General features: G+C 46.3%; 2 protein-coding genes and 6 non-coding genes across 9 annotated transcripts; 7 read left to right on the top strand and 1 right to left on the bottom strand.

The window, feature by feature from the left end:
- Window positions 1-71: 71 nt before the first annotated feature.
- On the bottom strand, window positions 72-8,196 carry mettl17 (methyltransferase like 17). Of its 2 annotated transcripts, none has more exons than XM_035428320.1 (14): window positions 7,896-8,196; window positions 7,175-7,313; window positions 6,817-6,966; window positions 5,897-5,984; window positions 5,239-5,320; window positions 5,005-5,078; window positions 4,213-4,307; window positions 3,754-3,824; window positions 3,363-3,470; window positions 2,773-2,841; window positions 2,492-2,542; window positions 1,869-1,961; window positions 1,348-1,532; window positions 72-573 (listed from the first exon to the last, which is right to left on the bottom strand). In XM_035428320.1, the coding sequence occupies exons 1-14, from the start codon at window positions 7,965-7,967 to the stop codon at window positions 489-491; spliced, it is 1,362 nt and encodes a 453-aa protein (XP_035284211.1). In that variant the 5' UTR covers window positions 7,968-8,196; the 3' UTR covers window positions 72-488. The 2 variants fall into 2 exon arrangements, with proteins under 2 accessions (XP_035284211.1, XP_035284212.1); XM_035428321.1 differs by lacking the exon at window positions 7,896-8,196 and adding an exon at window positions 7,712-7,855.
- A 748-nt stretch (window positions 8,197-8,944) lies between these two features.
- Window positions 8,945-9,017, top strand: trnar-acg. Its single transcript has one exon. It is a non-coding gene; the product is annotated as a tRNA-Arg (tRNA).
- Window positions 9,018-9,488: 471 nt separating this feature from the next.
- trnar-acg lies at window positions 9,489-9,561 on the top strand. The gene has a single exon. It is a non-coding gene; the product is annotated as a tRNA-Arg (tRNA).
- Window positions 9,562-10,033: 472 nt separating this feature from the next.
- trnar-acg lies at window positions 10,034-10,106 on the top strand. The gene has a single exon. It is a non-coding gene; the product is annotated as a tRNA-Arg (tRNA).
- Window positions 10,107-10,580: 474 nt separating this feature from the next.
- Window positions 10,581-10,653, top strand: trnar-acg. Its single transcript has one exon. It is a non-coding gene; the product is annotated as a tRNA-Arg (tRNA).
- A 473-nt stretch (window positions 10,654-11,126) lies between these two features.
- trnar-acg lies at window positions 11,127-11,199 on the top strand. The gene has a single exon. It is a non-coding gene; the product is annotated as a tRNA-Arg (tRNA).
- A 687-nt stretch (window positions 11,200-11,886) lies between these two features.
- trnac-aca lies at window positions 11,887-11,959 on the top strand. The gene has a single exon. It is a non-coding gene; the product is annotated as a tRNA-Cys (tRNA).
- Window positions 11,960-14,138: 2,179 nt separating this feature from the next.
- parp2 (poly (ADP-ribose) polymerase 2) lies at window positions 14,139-27,117 on the top strand. The gene is made up of 17 exons (XM_035431044.1): window positions 14,139-14,362; window positions 15,122-15,331; window positions 16,418-16,570; window positions 17,199-17,269; window positions 18,187-18,237; window positions 18,396-18,492; window positions 18,909-18,984; window positions 19,357-19,459; window positions 20,851-21,013; window positions 21,341-21,479; window positions 22,986-23,049; window positions 23,758-23,892; window positions 24,267-24,394; window positions 24,599-24,698; window positions 25,174-25,272; window positions 25,897-26,021; window positions 26,710-27,117. Exons 1-17 carry the CDS (start codon window positions 14,290-14,292, stop codon window positions 26,867-26,869), a joined length of 1,947 nt encoding a protein of 648 aa, XP_035286935.1. The 5' UTR covers window positions 14,139-14,289; the 3' UTR covers window positions 26,870-27,117.
- The last annotated feature ends 17 nt before the right edge of the window (window positions 27,118-27,134 follow it).

Below are 27,134 nucleotides of genomic sequence, written 5' to 3'. Positions count from 1 at the left end.
TACCTGTGTGGCACAGGTGTGTGTGTGTGTGTGTGTGTGTATTGGTGTTTTCTTAAATGAACACAGACAGCTCATATTTATATGCACATTTAATTGGTTGTTCACACACACAAGAGTGAAACAGTTGAGCTGTGGACTGTGATGTCAGTAGAAAGCAGGAGTGAGTGTGCATGTGTGTGTGTTTGTGTGTCTGCGTGTATGGAAAGTGACATGACGGGAAGTCAGGAATATAACCTCCCAACATGGGACATCCTGAACATACTCTGCCCCCTTGCCTCAGGTTATCCTCCACTCCAGCAGGTGGCGCTGCGAAAGAGCCCTGCAGGCCGGCTCCCTGTCTCACCCAGCCTCACTCCCCTGGCTGCCCCTGATTGGTTACCTAAAGGAACAGGCCAGTGTCTTTCTCTGACTGGGTAACTGGGAGTGGGGGTGAAGGCAGAGTTTTGAAAGTAAAGTCTTTTGCACTGCGGTACGTTCTGATTGGCTCCTCATTCTGCAGGGGTGTGTTCCTCTGCCTGGATGATTGGCAGGCGATCACCCCAATCACTGTTTCTGGCACAGCGGTACATATCTCTATGAGACAAAAAACAAACCAGAGATTACTGCAGCACTGTCTACCTATGTGGTACAGGTGAGTACAGTATTTACATATCTGAGTTGTACAGGCAAGAGCAGTATTTATGTACCTGTGTGGTACAGGTGAGAGCAGTATTTCTATACCTGTGTGGTACAGGTGCGTGCAGTATTTCTGTGCCTGTGGTACAGGTGAGAGAGTATTTCTGTACCTGTGTGGTACAGGTGAGAGCAGGATTTCTGTGCCTGTGGTACAGGTGAGTACCTGTGTGGTACAGGTGAGAGCAGTATTTCTGTACCTGTGTGGTACCGGTGCGTGCAGTACTGTGTGGTACAGGTGAGAGTAGTATTTCTGTACCTGTGTGGTACCGGTGCGTGCAGTATTGTGTGGTACAGGTGAGAGCAGTATTTCTGTACCTGTGTGGTACAGGTGAGAGCAGTATTTCTGTACCTGTGTGGTACAGGTGCGTGCAGTATTGTGTGTTACAGGTGAGAGCAGTATTTCTGTACCTGTGTGGTACAGGTGCGTGCAGTATTGTGTGTTACAGGTGAGAGCAGTATATCTGTACCTGTGTGGTACAGGTGAGAGCAGTATTGTGTGTTACAGGTGAGAGCAGTATTTCTGTACCTGTGTGGTACAGGTGCGTGCAGTATTGTGTGTTACAGGTGAGAGCAGTATATCTGTACCTGTGTGGTACAGGTGAGAGCAGTATTGTGTGTTACAGGTGAGAGCAGTATTTCTGTACCTGTGTGGTACAGGTGCATGCTGTTTACCTGCCGTTTCGGTGGGCAGTCACGACGACCCGTCTGAGCTCTCCGTCGCTGCAGCACAGCTGGCAGTGGACGTGTTGGGACCTGCGGAGCACTGGGCCCGTCAGCCGCGCCCAGTCTGGCCCCGCCCCTGGCCCCGCCCGTGTCAGAATCATGTAACTGAACCTTTCTATTTCACGATCGGCGCTCTGAGAAAGAGAGAGAGAGAGAGCACAGGACAGTGAGTTATAGTGCACTGTTTGAAGTCTCCGGTACTAACGTAACTGTACGTTAAGCTTTACTAATATTTACTCATCTGTTCCATGTTAATAAAGCATCTTGAATTGAAAACGTAGAGTAAAAGACAGAGGGAGAGGAGGAGAGGGTACACTTCAATTTTTCAATTCTCCCTCTCTTCCACTGTACTCCGTATTATTCAAAATATTCATCCCCCATCCCAGATTTATTCAGCTCCACTGCAGAGTCTTCCCATCTTTCACTGACAGACAGACAGACAGACAGACACACTCTCAGGGTTCTCTTACCCCATGCAGCGGTAGGGGGCGGTAGGGCTGGGGGAAGTTGCAGGGCAGCAGGGGGTGCTGTTTCAGTTTGGGGCAGGTCAACTGGTGTGGGCACTGAGGAATACAAAATCAAGACAAAAAGCACGCTCACACCCACTGTAGCTACGTCTCCATTAGCATGAACACACACATACCCACTGTAGCTACATCTCCATTAGCATGAACACACTCACACCCACTGTAGCTACATCACCATTAGCATAAACACACACATACCCACTGTAGCTACATCCCCATTAGCATAAACACAGTCACTTACTGTAGCTACATCACCATTGACGTGAACACATGTTCATTTTCTGTAGCTAACATCTCCATTTAGTATGAGTACATATTCAACATGCAATAATACACAAACCTGTCTGCACCAGCCTAGTAGTGTCTCTCCATAATACTGATTCAAGGTCTGGTAATTCTAACAATCAGATCCAAAACTGGCTCTTCGGCTTCTCTTACATTGAATCCCATTTTTTAAATAATTCTTCTGGTACTGAATATTTCGAGCTCCTCACACTGGTGTCAAAACTCCCCAGGGTTAAAAAAATACACAGCTCATGTGAGTAACTCTTCAAAGTCATACACACCGGGGCAAACACAGCCGGTCTCCTGTAGTCAAAGGTCACCTTATCTTCTTCCTGCGATAGGTCAAGAACATAATGATGTCACTTTAGAGTTTCATCACCATTGCTTTATGCGTAACAGTAACCATAGCAACCACAGCAGGGGGCCTTTGGGTGTGCACGACCAGGATACTCTTCTTATCAATTATTCTCATGTAATTATTTTCGGGAAATATATGCATGTGCGTGTGTGTGTGTGTGTGTGCGCGTGTGTGTGTGTGTGCGCGTGCACGCTCGTTTCCGACCATTAGAAGTGTGTCTCTGGCCTCCATGAGAATCTGATGGCCATCTTTTGTCCCATTTTCCACCAGCACCTGAAAAAAAAAACACAACAACACCGTTACACAGCGCCAATGCACAAGCACACTACTGCAGCAGGACACTAAAGATGCATGCTACACACACTACTGTACATGACAGGCATTTAGCAGACTTATCCTGAGCGACTTACACAGATTTCGCATTTTTTACACAGTGCCCATTTATACAGCTGGTTATAATACTGAAGCAGTGCATGTTAAGTACCTTGCTCAAGGGCACAATGGCAGTGTCCTAACTAGGAATCAAACTTGCAACCTCCAGGTTTGCTTACCATTACATGACACTGGTACCGAATATACTGAATATGTGTCTATTTACACCGAGCTAGATATGAGTGCAAGTGTGTATTTGTGTGTGTGTGGGGTTGTGTGTTTGCAGTGTGTGAGGGGAGCGTGTTGGTACAAATGAGTGTGTCAGGGTTGTATCTTTACATAAGTGAGTGTGTGTGGCTGTGTGCGCATGTGTGTGTGTGGGTTCGTATAAGTGAGCGTTTGCGAAGGGTGTGTGCACTAACCAGGTAGGAGTGTGTCTTTCTCCACAGTGTACGGACAGTCTCCCTCCTCTCCTTCTGGGAGGCCAGCTCTGACAGAGAGAATGCACTCACCACCAGGTCAAACTGCACCTGTCAGGACCCAGGACAGACACAGAAAGGTTCCGGCTAAAGACAACGCGTGGAATTTGGGTCTGGCAAAATTCTGAATGCCAACAGAAAATGAAGTGATGAGAAGGAAGAGTGAAATTAAACAAGTGGGAAGATGATAATAAATGAATTACTGCTTATTAATACACACAAATACGAGCAACACGCTCTCTTCTCTCATTCATATTCACATTCATTCACATGCACGCACGCACGTATGCATCCTCGCACGCACACACATACACACAGACACACACACACTTACCTTCGGAGAGACAGGGAGGAACTGCCGAAAGTAGACCTGTTTGATCATGGGATCTCCGGTGTCGATGCCTCCTAGACTTACAGACACACACACACACACCACACACACAATGACCTTGTTATAACATTAACCCAAGATGATTATCTCAACATGTACATGAAATACTGACTCGTTCGTTTATGATACTGAAAGATGTGCCCATTGGTCTGTGAACATGCACGTGTGTGGATGTGTTTTAGTGTGTGCATTTATGTGTTCTTACGTGTGTGACAAGGAGAAGGAGTGTTTATAGTGTCTGTAGAGAGTGTGTGTGTGTGAGAGTGAGCGGGAATGTGTGTGTGCGGGAGTGTCTGTAGACTGTGTGTGTGTGTGTGTGTGTGTGCGCAAGTGTCTGTAGACTGTGTGTGTGTGTGCGCAAGTGTCTGTAGATTGTGTGTGTGTGTGTGTGTGTGTGTATACCTCTGAGTAGCCGGTCTGCCAGTGAGTTCATGGCCCCAGAGCTGTCCACACATACAGCCTCCCCCAGAGAGTCACCCCACAGCGTGTGTGTCGCCCTGGAGGAGGAGTATAACAGCACAGTCTCACAGGAGCACAGTCTTACAACAGCACAGTCTCACTACAGCACATGTCTCTAGAGCACAGTCTCACAGCAGCACAGTCTCACAGGAGCAGAGTCTCACTACAGCACAATTTCACTGGGGCACAGTCTCACTACAGCACAGACTCACTAGAGCACAGTCTCACTACAGCACATCTCACTAGAGCACAGTCTCACTGGTGCAGAGTCTCACTACAGAACAGTCTCACAGGAGCACAGTCTCCCTACAGCACAATTTCACTGGGGCACAGTCTCACTACGGCATGATCACATTACACACAACAGCACAGTCTCACTAGAGCACAGTCTCACAGGAGCACAGTCTCGCTGCAGCACAGTCTCACAGGAGCACAGTCCCATGCAGCATGATCAAATTACGCACAACAGCAGAGTCTCACGACAGCACAGTCTCACTAGAGCACAGTCACACTGCAGCATGATCACATTACTCACTACAGCACTCTCACTAAAACACAGTGTCAAACAAGACACAGGCACACATCACAGCACAGCCGTTCCATAGCACAGCCTCACTACAGCACAGTTACACACAAAGCAGAGTCAGCAGCCTTGCTCTATTGCAGTCACACATTACAGCCGTCTCACCACAGCACAGAGCCAAGGCGAGCCGTTAATAGGTACACACTCCTCACCACAGAACCGTTCCCACACCGGACCCAAAGTCCAGCAGAGAGTGAGGAGAGAAAGTCGCATCTCTCTTCTTAATCTGCAGAGGGTGAGAGAAGAAATTATGCCCTTTTGTCGAATGATGCCACTTTTTAGAAATCCCCAAAAAAGTGTGGCGGCCCAAATCCCCGTTAGCGAATTAAACCTTGATGTTTCTGGTTTTTTTTTTTTGCGTTCTCATACATCCGCAGATACTTCACCTCGTTCAGAGCTCTCCTCACAGCGGCGTAACCCCCGGCAACCCTGGCAGCCAAGTACACCATGGCAACGTCCTCATCATACCTGAGAGAGTCAGTGTAGTTCAGCGTAAAAACACACACAACAATTACAGACGTCACACTGACAGGCAGAGTTTGTACAGTGATAGTAAAGACAGCGGGCCTCATGCGTTCAAAACATGCGTACGATCACATTTGATCGTAAACTGCGTGTAAGACCGTTTCCAAGAACCTTTTGGCATTCATCATTTTTTTCTTATCTGTATTTGTTCATGGCTGTTTCCTTATGCTAACAACATGAACAGGATTGTGCATAAAATTTACAAACAGTCAGCATTCATCACCTCACACACCTGGAATATGCACAGAAACAAAGGTCTGCACATGAGTCATGAATCGCATATTGGTTATTTGCAGGAACATTTTTTAAGAACAAAAGCGAAAATAATTTAAGAAAGGTTTTGTGAATGAGGTCCAGCAAGGGTAAACGCACATCCAGTCAATAAGGGTGCTGGGTCGAGAGCCTCAAATGAAAGCCAGAAAGCCTGGACACTGAACTCCTCCACACACACCTTTATAACAGACGACACTGCCATCCCAGTGGATCTACCATCAGAGTTTGCACAGTGAACACAGGTACCTCAGTGGAGTCCAGTGATACGTCGATTTCTTCAGTTCTGACAAAACCTTCTTCTGAATTTGAGTCTCCAGAAATTGGGGGTCTCCATCTGCACGCACACAGACGAACACGCAGTTATTTACTTTCCGGAAGATTCTGTGCAGAGTCATTAATCTGCCTTGTGGGTATGTCCCATACTATAAGAGCCAGTGGACTTTTATTGGCTCATCTCTAAAGAAACCATCGATCATACTGCATTTGATTTGCTTATATTTGCATCTTAAGAAGGAGCCCCATATCAGCTGATAACCCACTGTTACATCGTCAAAATGAGCCCCTGTATCAATCCGCTCATGCTTACATCATCAAAATGAGCCATTTTTTATCAGCCCATACATTAACCATGTAGAGAAAATAAGATCACATGACAAGAAAAGGTTGGTAGCCCATCTATGCTCATTTATCTACAGACTGGAGAATACCCAGTACTGCGCTAAGCCTGGACTTAAACACCCCAGTATAAGATCTTCCCTCACAACTTTAACATTTCATTCCGGGAACCAATTTAGTTGCCCTTCTTTGTGCTTTTTTTCCAAGAGCTTTTATGACTCTCGTGCACTGCCCAGAACGGCACACAATACTCTAAGTGTCATCGGACAAATGTAGTGTATGACTTTGATACAACCTCTGTTGATCTATAATCGATACTTTTTGCGACAGCACAACACCTAGATCCTTTCTTCCCCATCTCAAAACTGTCTCTCTTGTCTCACTCCTCTCTCTCCCCTGTCTCACTGTTGCAGATGCCCATTTCATTCACATCATGCCAGCCATGTGTACAAAAATCTGTGAATCTGTGAGCAGCGAAGCCCAAAACCCATCAATTCTCCACTCCCCCCCTCCTTTCCCCATTTTCTTCCCTGTCTTCCCAACCCCCCCACCTCTGTCTCTCTCCTTCTCTCTTTCCCGGAAGATTTTCTCCAGAGTGATTGCCTTCTTCCGCAGCGCCGAGTCTTCCGTCTGCCTCTGCCTGCTCCACAGGAAATTGGTGAGTCTGTGTGACCTGTCAGCCAGCCTGCTCATTGTTGCCCCTGCAGGACGGGAAAACACAGCACACCGTCCTCATTACAGAATATGCGTGTGCACGTGCACATATTTTTCTGTGTGTGTTTTGCACGTGTACACCTATGCGTGCTCATATTTGTGTGTGCTTGAATGCACAAATGTGTCTGTGTGCATGAGTGTGTGCACATGTAAAATGTTTTGATTTTGATGACATCATCAATGTGCGTCCCTCACCATGTATGACAGACAAGGCAGCTCTCTGCAGGTCCTCTGGAAGGGATATGCTTTTCAAGGCCGTCACACCTGGGTGCTTCCTGTGGGGGGCGCCATTTAGGAAGTCTTGCATCTGAAGACTTGCCGCCACACTCTGCCACTAAAGAAGCAAAAAAAATAATTAATACATACCAAAACTATTCCGTGTCAAATATTACTTCATATGGGACACTATGCCTGACTCCATACAATAACAAAATTAAAAAAAGAAAATTAGCCAGCAGCTATACACACATGCATTTTATTATTCTGGAAAAAGAACCTGCTTGTTTTAACTGATGAGGATAAGAAAACTTCAAAAAGGAACTTAGTTCTAACAGCCTTTAAAATGTATGGCTTCTGCTTTAACTATAAGACAGTGAAATATAAATAATCACCACAATGCAAGATGAGGGACATGTTTAATGGGATGACAGCAAACATCTGAGGACACGAATACTTAAAACAGGTTTGAAATTAAAACAACCAGAGATGCTGGTTGTTTGGGCGAGTAATCACCGCAAGAGAAGCCGATCTGCACAGTTACACGTGCCTATCGGTGGATGCGTTCTCGTCGGCTTGGAAACGCTCGCGGCTGGCGTATGAGTGCGATGTGCAAGCTGGTTAACGCTTCCAGAACCCAGTTCAGACTACTCTCCATTCACTCTTTTTCTTAATACACATGGAAGAGAAGGACACTCACTCTGTTATTAGTCTTCTGTATAATCGGTTGCTGACAGAAGACGTAAAAGCAACGACCCCTGAGCGCTGCCATCTCTGGCTGAAAGACTCGCGCGAGTGGATAACTGATTACGGAATATTCTCCTCCCTTTCTGTTTTCATGTCTAGGTTGAGTAAAGTTGTCATAAGCGTAGTAGTTCCAATAATAGTATTCAGTATAGATGACACAGTTTCAAACTACAGTTGACAAAACTATATATCTTCTTAACGTGGGAATCCCTTAGCCTGCACTACTTGTCTGTGACCAGAAGTCGGGCCGTCACCTAAATGGGTCCGACTCGAAACTTTCTCTAAGCACACGGGCAGTTACAAAAATACAGTACATTTGCTCCTGGTAGTACAGTAATAAATAAATAAATAATTTAAATGTGTGCAAACTTAATTTAAACAAACACATGTCTTTCTCTCTTGTGGATTGCAATCTTATTCAAAACCTCGGGTTTAAACCTACCGAACTGCATTACAATTACAACAATTTATCGTTATTTCTCAGATTTGGATAGCTGTTCCAGGTGTTATGTTGTTCTATGTTCAGCTAGACGCATTGGCATTGATTTAATACCCATGAACTCCAGTACTGTTGGCTAAAAAGGTAGAAATATTAAATTTGGCTCACGTTGCAATTTACTCATTTTAAATACAACACCACTCCATGAGCACAGCTCTGATAGAGATCCAGTCCTTGAGAGAAAACAGGTTCTGACTAAGGGAATTTCTCATTATGCTCATTAAACTGGCATTTCTCAACAAGAAAAGTGCTCTCTCCATGTGACATGGATTCACCAGTACCATTTTTGGCAATATATAGTTCCCAGAAATCACTGTAAATAGTAACTTAAAGCTTCAAGTGGACAACACATTTTGCAGTCTTAGGATTGCTTGGTATGTCCTGTTATAGCTCATTTTTGCACTAATAATTGGAAAGAAATGGCCAATCGAGAGCCACATGCTACCAAAAATGTTGTGGCCAATCAGGGTGCATGTCACTGCCACAATATAAGCACAGCACAAGGGCCCGTGGCGCAATGGATAACGCGTCTGACTACGGATCAGAAGATTCCAGGTTCGACTCCTGGCTGGCTCGTCCGTTTTTGCTGATTATCTGTTAATACCCATGAACTCCAGTACTGTTGACTAAAAAGGGAAAAATAAGAAGTTTGGCTCACGTTGCTATGACTGCTCTTAAATATAACACCACTGCATGGGCACAGCTCTGACAAAGATCCAGTACTTGATGCAAAATAAGTTCTGAGGGAATTTTTTATTATGCTTGTGAAACTGGCATCTCCCAAAAAGAAAGGTAGTCTCTCCATGTTACATAGATTCATCAGTACTATTTTGGCAATATATAATTCCCAAAATTCACATAAAGTAGTAACTTGAACATGAAATGGACAATACATATTACAGACCTAGAATTATTTGGAATTGCCTGTCATAGCTCATATTTGTACTAAAAATTGGAAGGAAATAGCGAATCGAGAGCCACATTGCTACCTAGAATACTGTGGCCAATCTCGGGGTGTGTTACTGCCACAATATAAGCACAGCACAAGGGCCAGTGGCGCAATGGATAACGCGTCTGACTACGGATCAGAAGATTCCAGGTTCGACTCCTGGCTGGCTTGTCTGTTTTTGCTGATTATCTGTTAATACCCATGAACTCCAGTACTATTGACTAAAAGGGAAAAATATTAAATTTGGCTCACGTTGCAATTGACTCATCTTAAATACAACACCACTCCATGAGCACAGCTCTGACAAAGATCCAGTCCTTGATGCAAAATAAGTTCTGAGGGAATTTTTTATTATACTTGTTAACCTGGCGTCTCTCAACAAGAAAGGTGCTCTCTCCATGTCACAGGGATTCATCAGTACCATTTTGGCTGTGTATAATTCCTAGAATTCACATAGAATAGTAACTGAAAGCATCAAAGGGACAACATATTTCACAGCCCTAGGATTGCTTGGAATGGCCTGTCATAGCTCATATTTGCACTAAGAATAGGAAAGAAATAGCCAATCCAGAGCCACATTGCTACAAATAATGTTGCGGCCAATCAGAGTGTGTGTCACTGCCACAATGTAAACAATGCGCAGGGGCCAGTGGCGCAATGGATAACGCGTCTGACTACGGATCAGAAGATTCTAGGTTCGACTCCTGGCTGGCTCGTCTGTTTTTGCTGATTATCTGTTAATACCCATGAACTCCAGTACTATTGACTAAAAAGGGAAAAATATTAAATTTGGCTCACGTTGCTATGACTGCTCTTAAATATAACACCACTGCATGGGCATAGCTCTGACAAAGATCCAGTCCTTGATGCAAAATAAGTTCTGACTAAGGGAATTTCTTATTATGCTTGTGAAACTGGCGTCTCCCAAAAAGAAAGGTAGTCTCTCCATGTTACATAGATTCATCAGTACTATTTTGGCAATATATAATTCCCAGAATTCACATAAAGTAGTACTTGAACATGAAATGGACAATACATATTACAGACCTAGAATTACTTGGAATGGCCTGTCATAGCTCATATTTGTACTAAAAATTGGAAGGAAATAGCGAATCGAGAGCCACATTGCTACCTAGAATACTGTGGCCAATCTCGGGGTGTGTTACTGCCACAACATGAACACAGCACAAGGGCCAGTGGCGCAATGGATAACGCGTCTGACTACGGATCAGAAGATTCCAGGTTCGACTCCTGGCTGGCTCGTCTGTTTTTGCTGATTATCTGTTAATACCCATGAACTCCAGTACTATTGACTAAAAAGGGGAAAATAAGAAGTTTGGCTCACGTTGCTATTGACTGCTCTTAAATATAACACCACTGCTTGGGCACAGCTCTGACAAAGATCCAGTACTTGATGCAAAATAAGTTCTGAGGGAATTTTTTATTATGCTTGTGAAACTGGCGTCTCCCAAAAAGAAAGGTGCTCTCTCCATGTTACAGGGATTCATCAGTACCATTTTGGCTGTGTATAATTCCTAGAATTCACATAGAATAGTAACTGAAAGCATCAAAGGGACAACATATTTCACAGTCCTAGGATTGCTTGGAATGGCCTGTCATAGCTCATATTTGCGCTAAGAATAGGAAAGAAATAGCCAATCCAGAGCCACATTGCTACAAATAATGTTGCGGCCAATCAGAGTGTGTGTCACTGCCACAATGTGGACGATGCGCAGGGGCCAGTGGCGCAATGGATAACGCGTCTGACTACGGATCAGAAGACTCTAGGTTCGACTCCTGGCTGGCTCGTCTGTTTTTGGTGATTAGATTTTAATATCCATGAACTCCAGTACTGTTGGCTAAAAAGGTAGAAATATTAAATTTGGCTCATGTTGCAATTTACTCATTTTAAATACAACACCACTCCATGAGCACAGCTCTGATAGAGATCCAGTCCTTGTGCTTGTTAAACTGGCATTTCTCAACAAGAAAAGTGCTCTCTTCATGTTACAGGGATTCACCAGTACCATTTTGGCAATTTTTTATCCATCCATCCATCCATCCATCCATCCATTATCTATACCAGCTTATCCTGGTCAGGGTCACAGGGATGCTGGAGCCTATCCCAGCGTTCATTGGGTGAGAGGCAGAAACTCCCCCCAGACAGATCAACAATCTTTCGCAGAGTGGACTTTTTTTCATGATGCTTCTTAAACTGGCTCCTCCCAACAAGATAGGTACTCTCTCCATGTTACCCAGATTCATTCGTACTATTTTGGCAATGTATAATTCCTAGAAATTCCTCTTAAAATAATATCTTAAAGCATGAAGTGGACAATGTGTTTCACAGTCCTAGGATTGCTTGGTATTGCCTGTCATAGCTCATATTTGTACTGAGAATCGGAAGGAAATAGCCAATCGAGAGCCACGTTGCTACCTAGAATACTGTGGCCAATCAGGGTGCGTGTTACTGCCAAAAAAGCCAAACACATGGGTGGGCCAGTGGCGCAATGGATAACGCCTCTGACTACAGATCAGAAGATTCGAGGTTCGACTCCTGGCTGGCTCGTACTTTTTTGCTGATTATCTGTTAATGCCCATGAGCTCCAGTACTATAGGCTAAAAATTAAAAAATAGGAAATTTGTCTCACATTGCAATTGACTCTTCTCAAATATAACACCTCCACATTAATGTATAAGATCACTATGGGACTATTTGTAGGCTCACCAAGAAATAATCCTCATGACAGGGCAATTTCATCAACAGTCGACGTTGAAAAGCAGATAAGCTGTCCCAATTTTCCAAACGCCTCCTCGTTCTCTCATTTCCTCCACTCGTCTCCTCCCCCTCTTTTTCTCCACATGCTTCCAAGTAGGAGCCAGGTGGTTCTAACCTGGTTCTAACCGTCTTTAAAGCTATGGCTTCTACTTTAACAATAAGACACTGAAATATATATTTTTTTATAACCACAATGCAAGATGAGGGACATGTCTCATGCCGTGACAGTGCACATCTGGGGATACAAATATTTTGGAAAGGTTTGAAATTAAAACAACCAGAATATCCTGAGAGATGCTTGCCCAGAGTATCCAACATGAAGGAGTGACACTACATGCAATATGAAATCTGTAATATAACAAAATTTGAGTAATTTAAGTACCATATCTTCCTGATGCATTTTTAATTTAAAAAAAAAAAAAAATCTGCATGGTTCTAAGAGAAACACACCGAAAGTAAGACGTGCCACCTTCATTGTGTCATTAAAAGCTGACAACTGACAGAGAAGGTCTCCCAGCAACCACTGGGAATCAACTGCACGCATTTCCATAAACCCCGGCGTTCTGGATTAAAGTCGGTGTAAATTCACATTAAGTTGGCGTTCACAACTTTGACAATTAATAATTTTTAGGTCTATTCTGCATTAGAAATACCTCGAGTTATGAAAAATATTGAATACAATTCCCACCACGATCGAAGTATATTACAATACTTGATGGTATATAAGTGCCTTCCGCAGTTTCACCAACCAATGACTGGATGGAAGCTTACTGTAGAGGTCACGTGCAGAGTGCAAGTCACTCCTCTAAATCACCTCGGGGAAGGTCTGAGACACGAGCCAATAGCTACCCTAGCAGGGTATCACCTGATGCGGGTGAGCGAATGCACAGAGATATGGGCCAATGGCGAGTAATCACTGCAGGAGAAGCCGATCTGCACAGTTACGCGTGCCTTTCGGTGGATGCGATCTCGCCGGCTTGGAAACGTTCGCGGCTGGCGTATGAGTGCGATGTGTAAGCTGGTAAACACTTCCAGAACCCAATTCAGACTACTCTCCATCCAGTCTTTTCATATTTGTTTAGTAATAATGATATTTGCTGCTGACCAAACACGCTGCCATCTCCGACTATTACCCACGAGAAGGAATAGTTGAATACGGCGTCTTCAATTTCTCTTTTCATGTCAAGGTTCAGTAAAGTTGTCAGAGGTGAAGTAGTTCCAATAATAGTATTAAGTATAAAGGTTATACACGATTGTAAAAAGCAGCACAGACAAAACTCGTATCTGTATAATGTATGATTATCTTATCCCGCACTATTTGCCTGTGACCAGAAGTTGGGCCGTCACCTAAATGGGTCCGACTCGACACTTTAAGCTACAGAGGTAGTTACAGAGGTAACATTTGCTCCTGGTAGCACGGTAATAAATAAATGATTTAAAAAGAAAATTGTGCAAACTGAATGTAAGCAAACTGGTTGCTGTCTCTTGTTGATTTTAATCTGACTATTTCAAGAAACTAATTTGTCAACACTTTTATTTATTTATTATTTTCCTTCATATGGCCACCAGTCAATAAAGGGTTGTATTTGGCCCAGTATCTGGGTATGTGCTTTCCAAATAAACCAAATAAATCACTACCCAGTATGTAAAACAGTGATAAAACACCCCAGACAACAATGTCTGGACTATGTAAACCATACTTATACCGATAGTTCATATTTTTACTGGATTGACTGAAGTATTAATTCCCAGTGTTATTATGACTTCAAACAAGCTCGAACATGTTTTCTATCTGGAGGCGGCAAAGCAGGGCGGGTTTAATGACTGTCACAGCCATCGTCACAGCCACAAGCTTTCTCCCAAACCATCTCATTCATGACCCTCTTGCGAACAATTTCCTACTTTTCAGCCAATTAAAGCCCCCGAGGCAGCTCGACGGGAGCTTCAACCAATCGCAGAGGTGGGTTCTGTGGGCGCGAGCTGTTGGTTTTTCCCTCCTCTGTCGCAGGCGCAGCATAACCGATGTTGAGCTAAAATCAAAGCTAAAGTTTAACATTCTGGGTACAGACGTATTTCCTCCCACGGTTTAGAGCGCTTTGGTATTTCCGTTATACCCTAAAATGAGACGTACCCGAAGTGCCCGTACCAAGCCGGAAGAAAATAAGGAAGACGGAGTGAGTGAACCCACAACAGGTAGCTATGTAGTGATGACCCTTGCTAGCCAACTAGGTTGCGATATTACTGGCAAATAAGTGGCTATCGCTCTTGCTTTTTGTTGTCTTCCGGTTTTAGGTTTATACTTAATACGTCATGTGAATGCTTTTCTTTGCTATATGCTAATTTTGTGGTTATGAGGATAAATTGTTTAGCTTGGTAGGTATTGATAAGTGGAAGACAGAGACGGTTTAACACGCAAACTGCGAGAGAAGGTGCTCGTGCTGCACCAAAGTTGCAGAATCTAGCTGATCAGATTTTTAGCTTTTTATTCTTTCGGCAATAAATCCTGACTTAAACTCTCTTTCAGTGTTCATGTACTGTAGTGTCCAATCAGTCAGTGTGTATGTACTGTATTAACTCTCATTGGAGTGTTAATGCCCAGTCAGTCAGTGTGTATGTATTTATTAACTCACATTGGAGTGTTAATGTACTGTAGTGCCCAGTCAGTCAGTGTGTATGTACTTTATTAACTCTCATTGGAGTGTTAATGTACTGTAGTGCCCAGTCAGTCAGTGTGTATGTACTGTATTAACTCTCATTGGAGTGTTAATTTACTGTAGTGCCCAGTCAGTCAGTGTTTATGTACTGTATTAACTCTCATTGGAGTGTTAATTTACTGTAGTGCCCAGTCAATCAGTGTGTATGTACTGTATTAACTCTCATTGCAGTGTTAATATACTGTAGTCCCCAGTCAATCGGTGTGTATGCCCCGTATAAGTCCTCTCTCTCTCATAGTTTGGCAGTGGGAGGTGGGGGATGGGGAGTGGGAGGCCTATTCCCCCTCTGCCTGTGCCCAGCTGGACAGTGCGGTTGAGGCCGGTCGGGCGTCCATGACTCTGACCGTGAGCACCGGTTCCAAGTACAGAGTGGACTTGAAGAAGATGATCCAGACGAACGCCGTCACCAAATTCCAGAGGAAGATTCGCTCCCACACAGTGAAACAAGGTGTGTGTGTGTGTGTGTGTGTGTGTGTGAGAGAGAGAGACACAGAGAGAGAGAGACAAGAGACAGAGGGAGATGATGAGAGTATGTATCACTGAAAACACGGGTTCTTGTATGTGCTCCCACACACTGAAACAAGGTGTGTGTGTGTGTGTGAGAGAGAGAGAGACTGAGAGAGGTGATGAGAGCATGTATTCCACTGAAAACAAGGGTGCTTGTATGTGAGTACACATATAAATCTATTTAATTTGTATAAAGTGGTTTATACAGAGAACTGTCAAAAAGATGCTTTACAGATTAACCGAAGGAAAATTGAGCATAAACCAGGAAACCAAACCTGAACCCCCCAAAAAGCAAGTGGTGAGAGGTAAAAAAAAAAAAATTAAAAAAAAAACTCCCCGATGGGAGGAAATCTCAGGATGAACCCAGCTATAGAGGGGGAGCCCATCCTCCACTGGCCGTCTGTGTAAAGTAGAGGCAGAATGGATGTAACTGGAATGCATTGAAGGATTTATCACAGCAAATAATCAAATAGGTTGAGCAGTTTACAGATGAAGTAGTTTCATTTAGCAGGTAAAGTCGAAACTTGATATGAAGGAATGGTAAATGGACTGCATTTATATAGCGCTTTTATCCAAAACGCTTTACAATTGATGCCTCTCATTCGCCAGAGCAGTTAGGAGTTAGGAGTTAGGGGTTAGGTGTCTTGCTCAAGGACACTTCGACACGCCCAGGGCGGGGTTTGAACCGGCAACCCTCCGACTGCCAGACAATTGGTCTTACTTCCTGAGCTATGTCGCCCCTATAATATAATGTATATTGTACGTATGTACGTATAATGTATAATATACGGTTCAGAGGGGTGAGGTGATGTGTCTGGGGTTCCAGGTTGTGTCAAGGCCTGGGGCTTGAACCAGGGGAGGGACAGGGGCGAGAGCAGTCTACAAACTCGGGGTGTGGGAAGGGCAGAGGCCCTTGGACGAAAGGAATCGAGACGGAGAAGGTCAGGCACCATAGAAATTTAGGAGGGGTAACAACTGCAGTACGCCCTGAGGACTGATATGACCTAAAACCTGATTCCTCTGACAGAGAGTGCAAGTGATGCTGGAGGCCCTTCCCACATTAAGGAGGAGGAAGAGGAGGAGGAGGTGGTGGAGGAGCCAGTTGCCAAAAAGAGGCGGGGCAAGGGGAGGAGTGAAAAGGCCAGTCAGGATGTCCCGACGGAATGCACAGATAGCAAGGGTAAGCACGACGGGACCCGTGGGGCTGAGGGCTGTTTTTGGTGTTCCTTGTGTATGCTGTGCAGTTGCCTTGACTGGTGTGTGTGTGTGTGTGTGTGTGTGTGTGTGTGTACACATGCATAGCTTGCAGACCTCGGTCAAATACGTATTTGTTTTGGATTCAAATACTTTTCTGCGCTCTATTGATCTTGCCTGGTGCAATTAAGCCTGCGAATATGACCAGAAGGCGGGGTTTGCATTTTTTGAAAGAATTTCATTGGTTCAAATACACCAGACAAGGTCAGTAATGCATAGAAAAGTATTTGAATCCCAAACAAATACGCATTTGACCCAGGTCTAATAGCTTGTGAGGACAATAGTATGTGCGTGTGTATATACATGCATTGCTTGTAAGGACAATAGCGTGTGTGTGCATTTCGGTGCAGAAATTATGTTGACAGTGCTCTGTATGTGTGCAGAGATTACACTGGAAGTTATGTCTAAGTGGAGTGATTATATTAACAATGCTTTGTGTGTATGCGTGTGTGTGTGTATGTACATGCGTGCATGTGTGTGCGCCGTGTATGTGCTGCGTGTGTGTGTGCCGTGTATGTGCGTGTGTGTGTGTCTGCATGTGTGTACACGTGCAGAGGTTGTGAAGACAGTGGTAATGAAGGGGAAGGCTCCGGTGGACTCAGAGTGCACAGCCAAGCTGGGAAAGGTACTTCCTGTTTCCTGTTTTGCTCCTGCCCCTCATTCTCTGTTTTCTTAATATACTGCTGCCTGTGCAATCACAGTTTGCCCTGGAGCCACACAGTACTACAGGAGAGCCAATGACACCCTACAGTCCACACATACTACTGCAGGAAATACACAGTATCTTCAAAGAGTAATTGCACTCACTGTTTCAGCCTGACTCTGCCTACTGTACAGTTTTGAAAAATGCGTCCTGCGGGTGGGTGGAGTCGGTGTGTCCATCTCATTTGCATAAAGTGTTCTATATGCAAATGAATTTGTACTGCGGAGCTTCGCCAGGCTTGTGAAACTCGGATAAAACTTTCAAAAACTTGGCGTTGCGGATCAAATGTGAATCAAGGTTCGGCAATTACATGACCTATTTCTCGCCTCAAGTGTTAAGAAACATATTTGTAGTGGACTGTTTCGGTGGAACATGAACGTTTATGAATGCAGAAAGCATTTTTGAAATATTAGAAGGCAGCACCAAGACTTTTTCTTCCTGTTTTTTTTTTTTTTTTTTTTACTGATAAAATGATATTATTTCAGAAATGTTGGAATAATGGGATGGGTTAAAATGTTTCATAATAAAGTAGGCATACAAACACGTTTACAGCTACAACAAAAAATAAAAAATTCAAAAGTGATCTAGGGTGTAATTACCCTTTCTTGTTAATGCATCCTCTCTCCTGTGGTTGTGTTGCCATGGCTGCAGTGAGCAATAGTGCCATCTAGTGGAGGGTGGTCGGAGGTCCCCTGGATTTGCATGCTTGTGTTTTGTGGCAGAGCACAGAGGCTGCGAGTTTGCTTTAGATTTCCTGTGCTCAGCAGTAAATATAAATGTGTGGTTTTTTTCTGCTCTTTCTCTCTCAACCTCATCTCTCTCTGCCCTCTCTCTTTCAGGCCCACGTGTACTGTGAAGGAGAGGATGTCTATGATATAATGTTAAACCAGGTAAGCGGTGTGATCTGTAATGCTGTCATGTACTATTCCCTGTGCTGCCGTGCATTGTTTTTTTCAGTGAACTTATGTCGGCAGCGTCCTACCTGGATAGATAAATGACAGTTTGTTTGTGTGGTGTTAACACGCTGCGTTTGTGTCGTCCGTTACAGACCAACCTCCAGTTCAATAACAACAAATACTACCTGATACAGCTGCTGCAGGATGACAATGCCAAGAACTACAGCGTGTGGATGAGATGGGGGAGAGGTCAGTGTGTGTGTGTGAGCGTGTGTGTGTGTGTGTGTGTGTGTGTGAGCGTGTGTGTGTGTGTGTGTGTGAGCGTGTGTGTGTGTGTGAGCGTGTGTGTGTGTGTGCGCGCAAGAATGTATGTGCATGCGTGTATATGTGTGCGCGAGAGTGTATGTGCATGCGTATGCAGGCTTGTGTGCGTGCTTGTGTGTGTACGTGCATGCGTGTGTGTGTGTGCAAGAGTGTACGTGCGTGCGTATGCGGGCTTGTTTGCGCGAGAGTATGTTTGCATGTGCGCGAGAGTGTATGTGCGTGCGTATGTAGGCTTGTGTGCGTGTATGGGTTTGCATGTGGTTGTGTGTGTGTGTGTGTGTCTGTTTGGGTCATAATCGTATAATCTCTCTCTTCTCTGTGTCTGTCTGTCGGTCCGTCAGTGGGAAAGACCGGGCAGCACAGTCTGGTGTCCTGTGGGCCAGACCTCTCTCAGGCTAAAGACGTCTTCCAGAAAAAGTGCGTAATTCTGTGGCGTGTGTGTTTATTGTGTGTTTGCTGTGCGTCAGAGGTGTGTGTGTTTGTTGTGTGTCAGATGTGTGTGTGTGTGTTTATTGTGTGTTTGCTGTGTGTAGGAGGCATGTATGTTTATTGTGTGTTTGCTGTGTATTTATTGTGTGTCAGCGGTGTGTGTGTTTGCTGTGTGTCAGAGGTGTGTGTGTTTGTTGTGTGTCAGAAGGTGTGTGTGCGTGTGTGTGTGTGTGCGTGCTGTGTGTCAGAGGCATGTGTGTGTATGTGTGTTTGCCGTGTCAGAGGCGTGTGTTCATCGTGTGTTTGTTCGGTGTTTGTTGACCGGCTGTGTGTCTTTATGTCTTTGCTTTTTCCTCTCAGGTTTTTTGACAAGACGAAGAACGAGTGGGAAGCGCGAGCTTCCTTTGAAAAAGTGGCGGGAAAATACGACATTCTGTTCATGGACTACGGCTCCAGCGATCAGGCACGGGCATTATTCACGCACTCGTTCGCCATCCCTCCTTTAACGTTGCCCTCCATCCTGTAACGTACCTGATAGTGACACACGCCGGCGTGACACCCCTGGGAGGGAGGGAGGGAGGGAGGGAGGGAGGGAGGGAGGGAGGGAGGGAGGGAGGGAGGGAGGGAGGGAGGGAGGGAGGGAGAGAGAGAGAGAGAGAGAGAGAGAGAGAGAGAGAGAGAGAGAGAGAGAGAGAGAGAGAGAGAGAGAGAGAGAGAGAGAGAGAGAGAGAGAGAGAGAGAGAGAGAGAGAGAGAGAGAGAGAGAGAGAGAGAGAGAGAGAGAGAGAGAGAGAGAGAGAGAGGAAAATGTGGATCGCGGTTGCGCTGAGCATGGTCTGTAAATGGGACGCACGTGTTGCTGCCTCTGTCGTGTGACCTGCGCCTTGAATATGTTTCCCATCGCGGCGTGACTGAGGAGGGGGGCCACTGCCCCCCCCCCAAACCCAACTCTAACCCTAACCCCACCCCCAAACCCAACCCTAAACCAACCCTAACCCCACCCCTACCCCCAACCCTAACCCCACCCTAACGCCCCGCAAACACGAAGCCAACCCCCAGCTGCCCCCCCACCTGGGAATAGAACCTGCAAACTCGGAATCACCAGCGCAGTTCCCAGGCCATTACGCTGCCCTGTGGAATTCAGCTGCAAAGCACCAAACTCAGCCAAAAGGAACCCAATAAAACTCAACTCAGCCATACGGAACCCAATAAAACCCAACTCAGCCATACGGAACCCAATAAAACTCAGCCAAATGGAACCCAGATGGACAGATCCCAATCAAATCAATTCCACCACTCTTCGGTGATGGATTCCTCAGTTCTGAGAGTTCTGCCCACCTTTAGGTGAGGGCTGGGGAAACTGTTCGGTTCCCAGATATGCCCCCCCCTCCCCCCACTCCAGGACAAAAAAAGAGAGCCCACACGCAGACATAAACATGGAATCAAATAACCGGACATCTTCACCCTTCCCCCACACGGGTTCCTGGTGAAAACGATAAACTAGAACAAAAAATTAAAACAGCGAAGACGAAAGAAAGTGAAACAGAGCGACCGCTTTTCAGCACGGCACTGTTAGCTTCTCAGTTGCCAGCTAAAGCTGCTTTTCAGCGGCAGTTTTCTTTTCCCGCCCTTTTGTGCGCAGAAAACCGAAACACAAAAAACTCACTCTCCCGGCGTGCGCTCTCAGTCTCGGCCCCCCGAACAGTGGAGAGAGACACGTCTTTAAGCCCCTGGGCTGATTGGTTGACGCGACCCAGGTGTGTGTGCTCTCTCCACCAGCCGGTGTTCTTTGACCAAATGCAGCAATGCCCCTCTATCCTCCCTTGTACTGATGTTGTGTCCTCCTTGTCCCCAGGAGGCCAAGACGAAGCCTGGGACTGAAGTTGATGCTCCGCCCCAGAAAAGGGCCTCCCAGCTGGACAGCAAATTGCAGTCCCTCCTGGAGCTCATCTGTGACATCAAAGCCATGGAGGAGTGTGTGCTGGAGATGAAGTTCGACACCAAGAAAGCTCCCCTGGGTGTGTGTGGGGTAACGCAAATGTTCAAGTGTGTGTGCGTGCGTGCGTGCGTGCAGGAGTGTATGTGTTTGTATGTGTGCATTTGTGTGTGTTTGTGTGTATCTGTCTATGCATTTTTGTGTGTGTGTGTGTGTGTGCATTTGTGCGTGTTTGTGCATGTGTGTGTGCGCATTTGTCTCTGTGTGTGCATTTGTGTCTCTGTGTGTGTGTGTTTGCGTGCATACCCAAAGTCATGTGGGATGCGGGTGTGTGTGTGTTTGCGTGCTTACTGGAGTGTGTGTGTGTGTGTGTTTGCGTGTTGTGGTAAGGTTTCTGTCGTTACTGCAGGGAAGCTGAGGGTGGAGCAGATCAAGGCGGGCTACGAGGCTCTGAAGCAGATCGAGGAGTGCATGCAGAGGAAAGGCAGTGCCAAGGAACTGCTGGAGGCCTGCAACCAGTTTTACACCCGCATCCCGCACGACTTTGGGTAAATACACCCGCATCCCGCACGACTTTGGGTAAATACACCCGCATCCTGCCTGACTTTGGGTAAATACACCCGCATCCCGCACGACTTTGGGTAGATACACCCGCATCCCGCACGACTTTGGGTAAATACACCTGCATCCCGCACGACTTTGGGTAAATACACCCGCATCCCGCACGACTTTGGGTAAGTACACCCGCATCCTGCCTGACTTTGGGTAAATACACCCGCATCCTGCCTGACTTTGGGTAAATACACCCGCATCCCACACGACTTTGGGTAAATACACCCGCATCCCACACGACTTTGGGTAAATACACCCGCATCCTGCCTGACTTTGGGTAAATACACCCGCATCCCGCACGACTTTGGGTAAATACACCCGCATCCCACACGACTTTGGGTAAATACACCCGCATCCCACACGACTTTGGGTAAATACACCCGCATCCTGCCTGACTTCGGGTAAATACACCCGCATCCTGCCTGACTTTGGGTAAATACACCCGCATCCCACACGACTTTGGGTAAATACACCCGCATCCCACACGACTTTGGGTAAATACACCCGCATCCTGCCTGACTTTGGGTAAATACACCCGCATCCTGCCTGACTTCGGGTAAATACACCCGCATCCTGCCTGACTTTGGGTAAATACACCCGCATCCCACACGACTTTGGGTAAATACACCCGCATCCCACACGACTTTGGGTAAATACACCCGCATCCTGCCTGACTTTGGGTAAATACACCCGCATCCCGCGCGACTTTGGGTAAATACACCCGCATCCCGCACGACTTTGGGTAAATACACCCGCATCCCAGGTTTTGCACAATTCTAAAACTGACCCGTTTACATCAAACGTCACTTATGATTATCATAGCGATGGTTCTATCCACTTCCTTGTCATTTCCTTGCCGTTTGCCACACTCGTCTGGCGAATGTCTATGTCAATATAGCGAAAATGGACGAAAGCAGTAGTAGCGACAGTGAGATGCTCGCTGTAGCAGCAGTACTGCTGATAAGAGCAAGGCTTCCTTAGAGCCGAACATCCAGGCCATGGAGGCGGCCGTGGGTGCTTCAGTGCCCGATACATGGAGCGTACACGCGCAGGTGTGCAAGGACCCGGATTTCACTTCATTTCTTCATTTCACCCCCATCTTTTCCCTGAGCAAGCAGTACGCGCACCAAAGAGCTGGTGTCACCGTTGCTTCGGTACAAAACCGCTCGTATACCGCATCCTCTTCACTTGCCACAGTGAGGTTTTTTAGAATGTAGGTTGTTGCCAGTGCAAACGCCCCCCCCCCCCCCCCACCCCCCACCCCCCTTGTCCACACCACCGCTCACTAATAAAAATTTTCTGGGGTAAGCACTGCCCATCCTGTGTGACTTGTGGTAAATACACCTGTGATCCTGCATGAAGTTGGGGTAAACGCACCTGCATCATGCATAACTATATACACATTTAAATGGCTGCAGGCTCTCTCTCTCTCTCTCTCTCAGATTGCGTACCCCACCCCTTATTCGTACAGAAGAGGAGCTGAAGGAGAAGATAGCGTTGCTGGAGGTGAGAACGGGATGAGATTTGTGAGGATTTGTTTTTGCACTTTTGAGCAGCTGAGTCTGGTCTGTCAGTGACGATCTCTCTTTGTCTCTCAGTGACAGTCTCTCTCTGTGTCTCTCAGTGACGATCTCTCTCTGTGCTTCAGTGACGGTCTCTCTGTATCTCAGTGACGGTCTCTCTCTCTCAGTGATGGTATCTCTGTATCTCAGTGACGGTCTCTCTCTGTGTCTCTCAGTGATGGTCTCTGTATCTCATTGACGATCTCTCTCTGTCTCTCAGTGACGGTCTCTCTCTGTCTCTCAGTGACGGTCTCTCTGTGCTTCATTGACAGTCTCTCTGTATCTCAGTGACTGTCTCTCTCTGTATCTCAGTGATGGTCTCTCTCTGTGCCTCAATGACGGTCTCTCTCTGTGCCTCAGTGACGGTCTCTCTCTCTGTCTCAGTGACGGTCTCTCTCTGTATCTCAGTGATGGTCTCTCTCTGTATCTCAGTGATGGTCTCTCTCTGTGTCTCAGTGATGGTCTCTCTCTCTGTCTCAGTGACGGTCTCTCTCTGTATCTCAGTGATGGTCTCTCTCTGTGTCTCTCAGTGATGGTCTCTCTCTCTGTCTCAGTGACGGTCTCTCTCTGTGTCTCTCAGTGATGGTCTCTCTCTCTGTCTCAGTGACGGTCTCTCTCTGTATCTCAGTGACGGTCTCTCTCTGTGCCTCAGGCCCTCAGTGATATACAGATAGCGGTTAAAGTGGCTCAGATGGATGCAGGCAGTTTGGAGCACCCGCTGGATCGCCAGTATCACTCCCTACACTGCAACCTGCACCCCCTGGCTTCCAACTGCCACGAGTTCAAGGTGTGTGTGTGTGTGTGTGTGCGTTCACATGTACGTACATCTGCGGGTGTGTGTTGTTTGTGTTGAAGTGGAGTCTGTTGGCCTGTGATCCGAATTGCCACCTGGAATACCATAATTCTGATCTAATCCCTGGAATACCAGAACTCTGGTCTATTGTAGGTTTACTGCCAGGGCCCAGTTCTGACAGCGCCGCTGTAGCAGATCAATATTCTGCAGCAGTTTCAGCCCTGTGGGAAATGCAACAGAAAGTTTTGTCATCATTGTGCAGGGGCCATGGGGCTGTAGACTGCAAACTCTCTTTGTCTCCTCCCTCCCTCTCACTTGCTTTCTCTTTCCCTCTCTCTCTTGATCACTCTTTTTTCCCCACTTTCCAGGTGATAGAGCAGTACCTGCAGACCACTCACGCTCCCACACACAGTGACTACACCATGACCATCTTGGACATATTCACAGTGGACAGAGAGGGAGAGATGGACAACTTCCAGTCACAGCTGCACAACAGGTATTCTGTGTGTGCATGTGCTTCTGCAGTGGGGTGTTGTGTGTGTGTATTGCCTCAAGATGCAGATGTGTGTGTGTGTGTATTGCCGCAGGGTGCAGATGTGTGTGTGTGTGTATTGCTGCAAGGTGCAGATGTGTGTGTGTGTGTGTGTGTGTGTGTGTGTTTGCGCATGGTGTAGATGTGTGTGTTTGTGTGTTGCTGCAGGACTCTGCTGTGGCACGGATCCCGTCTGTCCAACTGGGTGGGGATCCTAAGCCAGGGCCTACGCGTGGCCCCCCCTGAGGCCCCCGTCACCGGATACATGGTGAGTCTCATTATCAGCCTCAGTACAGACTGTCATTGTCAGCCTCAGCACGGACTGTCATTGTCAGCCTCAGCACAGACTCATTATCATACTCAGGACAGACTCATTATCAGCCTCAGCACGGACTCATTATCATACTCAGGACAGACTCATTATCAGCCTCAGTACAGACTCATTATCAGCCTCAGCACGGACTGTCATTGTCAGCCTCAGCACAGACTCATTATCATCCTCAGCACAGACTCATTATGACCCGCAGTACAGACTCAGTATCACTGTCAGCACAGACTAATTATGACCCGAAGTACAGACTCATTATCACCCTCAACTCAGACTCATTATCAGCCTCAACACAGACTCATTATGACCTGCAGCACAGACTCATTATCAGCCTCAGCACATACTATTATCAGCCTCAGCACAGACTTGTTATCATCCTGAACTCTCAGAACTCTCTTTTCCCCTCTGTCTGCAGTTTGGGAAGGGCGTCTACTTTGCTGACATGTCGTCAAAAAGCGCCAACTACTGCTTTGCCAACCAGAAGAAAAACACAGGCCTGCTTCTCCTCTCTGAGGTGTGTGTGTGTATGAGAGTGTGAGGTGGGTGCGTATCTCTGCTTGCTGTGCGTGTGTGTTTTGTGCATGTGGCATGTGTGGGTGTGTTTTGTGTCAGCTTTTGTGATGGTGCGGCACTATGTCACCTGGCGAGCTTTTCCATATTCTTAACTGTAAAAAGCCCCAAATCTTTTTAAGTTCACTCTTAATCTATTTTAAAGATGCAAAAACCTGAAATGTCAAATTCCCCTTATCTCCTCTTTGATGAGCATGGAAGAATTTAGTGACTTTTATATATAGACTTTTACATTTCATTCCATGACCAGTTTAGTTGCCCTTCTTTGTACCTTTTCCAAAGCATCTATATGTTTCTTATGGTGTGGTGCCCAGAATCTGCATGCAATACACAAAAACACATGATCTGTATAACATCAGTGTAACTTTGATTTATGCTCAATACTTTTTACTACATATCCCAGCATCCTTTTGGCCTTTTTTACTGCTCCTATTAGGAGACCCTGACTGATCAGCTATTACTCACTTCTTCAAAATTAGCGTATCCAACCATAAAATAGTCATGTGTTAAATTGGACGACATTAACGAGTTGCTGGATGTTGTACATAAGTGTGTGTGTTGTTATCAGGTTGCCCTGGGCGACAGTAATGAGTTGGTGGATGCTGACTATGATGCAGACAAACTTCCTGCTGGGAAACACAGCACCAAGGGCCTGGGCCAGACAGGCCCCGACCCCAAAAACACCATCACCCTGTGAGTGTCACACACACACCCCAAAAACACCATCACCCTGTGAGTGTCACACACACACCCCAAAAACACCATCACCCTGTGAGTGTCACACACACACACACCCCAAAAACACCATCACCCTGTGAGTGTCACACACACACACACACACACACACCCCAAAATCACCATCACCCTGAGAGTGTCACACACACACACACACACCCCAAAAACACCATCACCCTGTGAGTGTCTCTCTCTCACACATACACACACAGACACACACACTCGCATATACACGCTCGCACACACACACTCACACATACACACACAGACACACACGCACACACACACGCGCGCACACATACACACACAGACACACACACTCGCACACACACACTCACACATACACACAGACACACACTCACACGCGCACACACGCGCGCGCACACATACACACACAGACACACACACTCGCATACACACGCTCGCACACACACACTCACACACACACACAGACACACATATACACACACTCACACACGCACACATACACACAACACAGGAAACAGCCACAAACCTGTGAAAGCTGTGTGACTGTTTAGGTGTGTTTAAATAATCTGCGCTTGTAGAGAAAGCCTTCGTCGTGACAACTGTGAGCCTCTTCCCTTCTTACCCCCCCCCTTCCGCCCCCCCCCCCCCCCTTTCTCAGGGATGGAGCCGCCGTACCCATGGGCCCCAGCGTGAGGACGGGTGTGGGGCAAAGGGGGGGCTACTCCCTTCTCTACAACGAGTTTGTGGTGTACAGCCCCACCCAGGTCCGCATGAAATACCTGCTGAGGGTGCAGTTCAACTACTCTGCGCTGTGGTAGGAGAGAGGGAGAGAGATGGGGGGGAAGAGAGAGAGAGGGAGGGAGAGAGCCAGCGGACGGAGGGAATGAGAGGGACGGAGGGAGCAAGGGGCAAAAGGATTGAAAGAGTGAAAGAGAGGTGGGAGGTTGCACTGTGTGCACCGTGCACTATGAAGTTTTACATACTCAACCTTTGTGAGTTTCTGACTGTTTCGTTTCTTTCTTTGTATTCTCTAAAGTAAATGAATTTAAAATATGAAAACGCGTGACTGGCTTTGTCCTCAAG

The sequence above is a fragment of the Anguilla anguilla genome, chromosome 8 (assembly GCF_013347855.1).
Source record: "Anguilla anguilla isolate fAngAng1 chromosome 8, fAngAng1.pri, whole genome shotgun sequence".
NCBI lineage: Eukaryota > Metazoa > Chordata > Actinopteri > Anguilliformes > Anguillidae > Anguilla > Anguilla anguilla.
Note: the sequence above shows the minus strand (reverse complement) of the source record. Positions and strands in the feature narration are given on the sequence as shown.

Bases quoted from the DNA above. Each gene is read 5' to 3' on its own strand.
- mettl17 (XM_035428320.1), bottom strand. From the start codon at position 7,967: ATGGCAGCGCTCAGGGGTCGTTGCTTTTACGTCTTCTGTCAGCAACCG. The intron at 2,543-2,772 runs GTCGGAAACGAG...GACCTATCGCAG, and splicing joins CCAGAGACACACTTCTAATG to GAAGAAGATAAGGTGACCTT. The intron at 1,962-2,491 runs GTGTGTATGACT...TGTATTCCTCAG, and splicing joins GACCGGCTGTGTTTGCCCCG to TGCCCACACCAGTTGACCTG.
- parp2 (XM_035431044.1), top strand. From the start codon at position 14,290: ATGAGACGTACCCGAAGTGCCCGTACCAAGCCGGAAGAAAATAAGGAA. The intron at 18,985-19,356 runs GTGCGTAATTCT...TTTTCCTCTCAG, and splicing joins AAAGACGTCTTCCAGAAAAA to GTTTTTTGACAAGACGAAGA. The intron at 19,460-20,850 runs GCACGGGCATTA...CCTTGTCCCCAG, and splicing joins ACTACGGCTCCAGCGATCAG to GAGGCCAAGACGAAGCCTGG.